This window comes from Molothrus aeneus, chromosome 4 (genome assembly GCF_037042795.1).
Source record: "Molothrus aeneus isolate 106 chromosome 4, BPBGC_Maene_1.0, whole genome shotgun sequence".
NCBI classification, from domain to species: Eukaryota; Metazoa; Chordata; class Aves; order Passeriformes; family Icteridae; genus Molothrus; species Molothrus aeneus.
The window spans coordinates 40,902,601-40,910,598 of NC_089649.1; the positions used below are offsets into that span (position 1 = coordinate 40,902,601).

The 7,998-nt window shown below is 39.7% G+C and overlaps 1 protein-coding gene across 1 annotated transcript; it reads right to left on the bottom strand.

The window, feature by feature from the left end:
* Positions 1-258: 258 nt before the first annotated feature.
* On the bottom strand, positions 259-7,808 carry RWDD4 (RWD domain containing 4). Its single transcript, XM_066549071.1, is given in 8 exon segments — positions 259-2,392; positions 2,394-2,417; positions 2,588-2,637; positions 3,748-3,862; positions 4,627-4,771; positions 4,881-4,990; positions 7,371-7,451; positions 7,695-7,808. Coding segments are annotated over 8 exon segments (681 nt in total). The 5' UTR covers positions 7,719-7,808; the 3' UTR covers positions 259-2,260.
* Positions 7,809-7,998: the final 190 nt, after the last annotated feature.

Consider the following 7,998-nt stretch of genomic DNA (forward strand, 5'->3'; position numbering starts at 1 on the left):
ACTGGACTTGCTCTGTGTGTACTAAATGCAATGGATACTGTCCTGTGCTCCTGGTAAAGTGACTGATCCTCCTATCAACAACAAACACAGCCATCCTGAAGATCATGTAAACATATACCACAAGAGGGAAGAGAGAATTCTCCCAGCAATTTTTTGAAAAGAATCCTTTCTTTGTAACAGAGTCCTTTCAATTTTAAATTTGCAAATTGAAAAGTGCAGTAAGCAATACAGAATTTAAAACAATAAACAAATACCACAGCAGATAAATAGGCATTTATTAAAGTTCATCTCAGAACAAACAAAAATAATAAAAGACATTAAGGCATCTTGTATTCAATGACAGTTCATACAGTAAAGATGACTTCTTCTTATACAAGAGAGCAGATTAGGAAAAAAAAGAAAAGAGCTCTCACAAAGAAGTTCTCCCAAACTGTTTGATGGATTACTGATTTCCCCAGTCCCACCAGTTAGTTAGGAAATCCCTCCAAAGAATGCCTATTTCTCCAATGAAGCAGCTACAAAATCCCAACACTCATTGAGACACTGCAAGAAAGCACTTTTGCCCCTCCTCAGACATCCCACTGTCTGTAAACATGCACACTGGAGAAAGACCAACAGATGGATACTGTGCAGAATAAAGAAGCTGCACTCCTGCTAGAACCATTCATTTTTGAGCAGACTAGAATATTTGGCCTTGCTTTCACTAGTATTTACTATTTCAGCCAGTTACTAGTGAAAATGAGACCACAAGCTCTAGCCTGTTCTGCAATGCAACAATTTGTACATCCTCCTTCTAATTCATACTAGATAAACAAATGACAAAGGTCTTATTTCCATGGAACAATTTATTTTGATGAATTAAGCCATCAAGCCACCAATCACTGTTATAGTGCTTTTTTCTTCAATTGGAATAAGAACATCAGGAAATGTTTACAGTATCATTGGGTTCACTATAACAGGATTTTACTACAGACTAAATATAAATTAATAAACACTTCAGCACTATTCACCACACTGGCTCTCTATATCCTTTGTCACATTCTAACCTTCATTTAAGGCAAGTTTGTTGGTTGATTTTTCTGAAGACGACCACATGGTCTCTAGATAAGCTTGTGTGACTAGATTTACAAGTTAGGAAATTGAGCTTTATAAAATGTTTACTTCAACAAATATGAAAGTTATTAAGAGAGAGATGGTGACCCAGAATTGCACTGTATTAAAAGGTGGAGTTTCCTTGTACCAAAGTCCTTTATTCATCATCTTTAGAACCAGTTTTGCTTAACTATAAAAGAGACACAAAAAGAAAGTATTCAAATTTTAGACTGTCATTCCATTTATTAGGGAACAAGAACATTATTTCCATCTCACACTGAACATGCATTTACTTAATTAACAATACAGACTGATTGTGCTACTGTATCAAAAGACTGAAAAGCATCAGAAGTTAATTCTTAAGCTTAAACACTAAATGAGCTTATTTCCTGATCGTGAAAGTTGAATTTAAAAAAAACCAAACAAACAACAAACCCCAGAAAAACCTCAGGGCACTGTTTCTATTTAATTTGAAGGCTTTATCACCAGCTCTCCAAAAAGAAAAAAAAAGATGAAGTAATGGAACTTTATCTTCACACATCTCTGAGAGAATTCCCATATAGAAATTTAGACAGTATAAAAATAGACATTAACATTAACTTAGTATTTCTCACCTTTTAAAGCCATGCTTATAATTATCAAAAGTAGCATGACTATCATGAAATCTATCTGAAAACCAAGACATCCACTATAAATAGCCACTTTTAACTCAGAAGGACTCTGCCCAAAACAATCTTCATCATTTACTTGCTCTTACTTAACAACTGGAACTGGTGTTAGGTCTTGTAGCAAAAATTACCTCAATTGTGTAAAATAAAATAGTTTGCTTTCAAAATTGTAAAGCAGTGATTTTCACTGAATCAGCAAAGACAAGAGGGTGGAAGAAATCAATACTGAGGGAGCAAGTAGAAAAGAATTATTCACTGGAGCAGCTGCAGCAGAGAATGAGGCTTGTAGAAGACAGCAAGGTGCTCCCACTTGGGACAGCTCCCTTTAATTTCTTACTTATCCACTGTCCTCCAGAACCTGGCAGCACTACTAACTTTATTTAAAATATCTTCTTGTCATATGAAGACAGAATATTTGCAGCACATTTCGTTAGCAAAGCCCTCTCATCATAAAATTAAGATTTAATTGCTCAGTAAATAAAAAAAGAAACCAATGAAGTTCAAAGAGTGAAGTCCTTCAGACTAATATTCAGAACAACTAGCATTTTAAAGCTTTTGAGAAATTTGTAAATTAGAATCCAAAATAAGAAGCAGTTCTTACTCTTTCTTACAAATCTTTTTAACAGTAAAAAAAGAGAACTTGAAAATACTTACATGCTGGACACATATAGAAATTAATCAGACATCATAGTCAAATCCAAACATAGTTAGGAAGAAAAGCAAGAAAAAAATATATCAGATCAGTTTTCTTCAGATATAAGTACAAATAATTTTCAATTTACATACACAGCATGTTCACAATACTGTATATAATACACTCACTTTACCTTAATTACATCAACCCAGTTCCATCCTCGTGGAAGCTCTCCTTTGTTGTCTGCAGAAAAAGGTTTTAATTTCAGCACACAAGCTAAAGGGAATATTTATCTTTCTTCAAAATCAACCCACAAAATTCTAAATATCCAAACCCCTCAATTTCTGCACTCTGAAGCCATGAGGACAGAAACAGATTTTAATGTCTTAAACACAGCGTGTTCTTCAACAACCTCAAAGTGAAAGGAGGAAATGAAATGGCCTTAAGCTGTGCCAAGGGAGGTTCAGATTAGATTTCAAAAAACCATTTTTCACTAAAAGAGTAGTTAAGTATTGGAATAAGTGGCCATGGGGAGTGGTGGAGCCACTGTCTGTGGAAGTGCTCCAGAGGTGCCTGGATGTGGCACTTGGGGACAGGTTTAGGGGTGATTATGGTGGTGATGGGCTGATGGTTGGATAGATGAACTTCAAGGTCTCTTCCAACCTTGGTGTGATTCTCTGATTATGTGATTCAAAGTAATTCAGTTTAAATAAAAACACCTCAGTCCACCTGAAATTTAGTTTAGAAAGTAGCTCCAGTATGAGCTGGGCTGACCAGCAATGATGAATTCTGCCAAAGAACTGCATTTTATGCAGCTTTTCCTTTACACAGTTAACATTAAGCTTGCCATTTATACATTAGGTTAGGTAGATTACATGCAGAAATTGCTATGACAGGGTACAACTTATTGCTACAACAGGATATTCAAATACTTTACTCTGGGTTCCAAATAAAATACTTTTGTTTAGAAATTACATTTTTAATAATGTGAATTATTTATGAGGGCCCATCAACAAACTGCATTTTTTGCTGAAAGTGAATTTTTTGAGGTTCCAAATCCTCTCCTTCTACAAGTGTTTTTTGAAAATTTCTTTTTCATCACCAACTGAAATAAAACAAAACAAACCAAAACAAAGATGTCATTAAATTATGACTCTATAGAAAGTTGTTGTGACCAGAACTAACATCTCAGGCAAGAACAATTCATCTAAAACAAATAAAATGGAGACCACAGACTTAAAGTAGCTCATCTTACAAACAAATTACTAGTTATACTTTCTCTAGCCAGGTGTCCCTGCTATAAAATTTGGATTTTCATACTGATCAAAGCAAAGATTAGTTTAGTGAACAAACCTGTTTTATCAGCTAGTTTTCGTTTCTGGGTTTTGGACAACTGCTCCTTTTTCTCTTTTTTCTTACTTGGTGGCACTTCAGGAGTTCCAATTGAAATACTATTGCTTACTGAAGTCTGAGAAGGATAAAAGTAGTTGTAAACATTTTGCACATTAGTTCCATGGATACCCCTGTATGATGTGATTATTAAACCTGACATACTGAAATACCTTGACTGTCAGAAAGAAGCAATGCTGTCAGCAGCCTGCAGCTTTTAATCTACATATAATCAGGGCTGTACTTTTTTTAAAACGTGCTAGGGACTGGAATTATTCTCTTCCAGTTGCAAAGGGCACCTTTTTCACTTTTAAAATTTAGTCATGGAGTGTGATTTAGTCTGAATGGATTCAGACTTCTCAAACATAGAAATCATTCCTTCTTCCTCAAAGCAGATCTGCTGCACCATCATGGCAAACAATGTGCTTACACAACCCAAAAGCCACAAACTGACCCAGCCTGACTACTTTAAGACCCTGGAGGTGCACTTATACAATCCCAGGAAGGCTGCAGTAAATTGCGACCCCTCCAATCCTCAGCAGACACATCTCTGTTTCAGCTTCTTTAGTCTTGCTTCTGCTCAAAGTCTCTATTTTAATGTTATCCTGTGGGACATAACAGCAGGCTGCAAACATTTTGGTGTAACAGCAAAATAACTATCAAATGGAACATTTATCACCACAGAGCATTGTGGCACCATACTTTGTGTGTCACTTTCAGCCACTAACATGTATAACCAATTAACTGATTTACAGCTTAGAGAGAACTCTGAAGTATTCAGGCTATAATAATTTTTTTTCAGTTTTAAAAGCACAAAATTAAAATCAGAATTTATCTACATACCACAGTGTTAACAGGTTGATTTTCCATGAACACCTCCTTGTTGTCTTTGGCATATTCAAAAAGTGTGTATGTCATTGCAGTTCCGAGATTTGCTTCAACTTCTACCATTAACTTATCCAATATGCTTTGCTTAATGGCTGAAGATCTAAAAGAAATCATTAAACTCAACTGTAAACTAGACAGATAATAAAAAGCTTTTCAAACAAAGAGTCCCCACCACAAGGCCAGGGAGTGAAGCTGTCACAAATATTTACATTGTGTTGTTGAAGAAAGCATCCATCGATATGACTGGTGCTGTTTGTGGATATGTTTCTGGCCAAGAAACTTCTATTAGAAAGGCTTTGGGATCTCCACTTTCACCTATCTGAAGAGGAAAAAAAAAAACCAAAAACTTTATAAATCAACAGTTTCCAGTTATCTTCTGAGGATCACAAAACCAATAAAGAAGCCTATTACTGCTTTTAGACCATCAAAATGCCTTGAGATGACTATTTTGATAATTATCAGTCAGAAAATAAAGCTATTATCTAGAAAGAGCATTAAGTTTTGGACATCAATATTAACATTTACCCTGCAGTTTTTTCATTCTAGAAGAAGCAGCAGAAACTGTCAAATCTCTTTTTATGGTTAGGGTTTTTAAATTCCTTTGTTTAAAAGCTACTTTGTAATATCTTCAGCCAAATATTATACTATCACATATAAGAAGAGAAAATGTGAAGCCTTTTCTCCCCCCCACACATCTAATCACAGAGCAATATGAAAACAAGCCACAAGACAGGGCTGAAATAAGGATGATAATAAACTAGTAAGCTAAGATAGCAAAAATAACAGGTAAGAATATCAATAGTTATGTCTCACTGCTATAGGTATTTTATTTCCCTGTATGAAAGAATAAGTAGTAAAAGATTTAAGAAGTCAGTAGAATGAGTCTGGATTTAAAAAAAATTACAGTATAATACTGACATACAATCAGAAATAACTGTTTCACACAAGGATTTGGAAGACTAGCAAAGTAAGGTTTCTAAAACCACCCCAAATTTTCCCTTATTTGCCTCATTATAAAAATCAGCCTTTATCTAATTATGTAGAATAAAGTGTGTCCACAAGAGAAGGCCTAATCAAGGTAAGGCTATGGTACTTCAAAATTTAAAAAGTAAACAAAAAATTGCTGCTTTCTTATTTACAATATCTGTTTCAGCAGACTGGACTGACATTCAAAACCACCTGTTTAATGGTGAAATAAATAAGACTTCAAATCAAGAATCTGCAACATTTTTCAAGTCAGCATTTACAGTTCATTTCCCACTGCTACCAAGAGCAGAAGTGGCTGCAAGGTTCACAGGGATCTCTCAGGAAAGCACTGTCTGTGTGCAGAGCAAATCCTACAAAGCCATACAAATTCTTTCTATCTTCTCATGCACTTACTTGCATGATGACTTCTCACAATACATTTTCTCTTAATGGGAAAGATGTATTATTGCCTTTGTATGACACTAAGTTTTATTGTGTTTGAGTTATCCTAACTTTTGACAATTATTTTTTGTCTAATAAAAATCAGCAATGACCAAAGATAGTGAAAAGTAAAATGACACACTTTAGGCTTGTAGGCATGTCATATTTCCACTTTCAAAGAAATTAAATTTATTAAATTAAATTTATTAAGAATGATCCAATCAATGAAGAAATGCTGCTCTTGGCTGGGATTCCAAGTGCTATTAATTTTTCTCATTACAATTAGTGACATTCTTCTTAAGTTATTTGAGAAGCCACAGAAAGGTGATTTTAGATGGCTTCTCCCTGAAACAGGCATATTGCATTTCCAGAAGTCTCCCTTCTGTCCTATGGGTGCCTCAGTAAAGTTTTCTGGCAGATCAAAAGATCTGCCTCAGTCTGTGCCCAGAAGAACTTTCAGGTTTTTAAATCTGAGAAAGCTGGTGAGAACTTCATGCCAGAATCTAGTTGTGTACCTTGAGCTCAGCACTCCCTGTATGTCTCTTCTGACCAGACTATCACTGCACACATCCAAAGCATTTTTTGGATTTTTTCTTTAGCAGGTAAACAAGACACGATCAACAGTCTTTGGACAAGAGACGGGAACCTCGTAACTAAGCAGTTAACAAAGGCTCCAAATTTTACATAGAAACACCTCTATAAATCTCTCCATTTCTAACCTGTTAGGGTAAATATTACACAGCAGGCTGGCTCCTTCAGAGGACTTGACAGTTCTGGCTAGGCAGGGCACAGACATGCAAGTGGGATGCCTGGCTCAGGGATAACTGGCTTGTGGTGCCAAGCAATAGGGCAAGAGGCAACGGGCAGAACCTGACAGACAGGAAGCTTCACCTGAGTGTAAGGAAGGATTGCTTTACTGTGCAGTGACTGAGCATGGAAGGGATTGTCCAAAACGGCTGTGGGGTCTCCCTCACCGCAGATTTTCAGGAACCGACTGGACGCAATGCTGTGCTCTAGGACGATCCTGCTTGAGCAGGGAGGTTGGACCAGCTGACTCATTGTGGTCCCTTCCACCCCCACCCGTTCCGTGGTTCTGTAACAAACAAACCATGCTGGGGGCAGGTTCATATACACTACACTCAGTGCTTTGAAGTACTGTTGTACCAAGCAGCCTGAAAAAAACGCCCTGTGGATCTATCCTTTACTGCATATCAGATACCTCTTTGGCTTAGAATCCCCGAGTATGGCAACTGCAAGGCAGCAAATAACTTCAGGGTGCACCTTGGCCTTACCCTGTACTGGAAGGACACGGGGCTGAGCTCCCTGAAGCACACGTCTCCCTCGTAGATGGAGCGCAGCGCTTCCAGCTCCATCTGCAGCCAGGGCCAGAGCAGGGGTTACCGACCGCAGCCCCGGCACGACCTCCCCGCGCCCCGCCGTGCCCGGCCCCGCCGCCGCCGCCGCCCAGCTCCCTCCTCCGCCCCTCACCCGCTCCAGGGGCCGCCGCTCCCCTCCCGCCCCCGCCACGAGCGGCCGCCCCCTCTCCCCGCACGGCGCTATCCCGCCCTCCCAGCCCCAGTTCCGCTCTCCCTCAGGCAGCGGGGCCCGGAACTCACCTCCTGGTCCTCGTTGGCCGCCATGGCCGGAGCTCCCGGCCGCGCTCCCTGCGGCCCGGCCCGGCCCGGCCCCGCTGCCGCCGGGGCTGGGCGGGCCTGCCTGGCGCGGGCCCGCCGGACTCGCACGGACGCGCCTTCCCCGAGGGCAGCGCGGGGCACCCGTGGGCACCGCCCCCTGCCCTGCCATTGGCCGGCCGCGCGTCCCCCCGCGCTTCCTCCTTCCGCTCACTGGCTCCTTCGCAGTGACGTCCCCGCGCGGGCGCTCCTCACTGGTCCAAGGGGCGCAGCGGAGGCGCCGATTGGC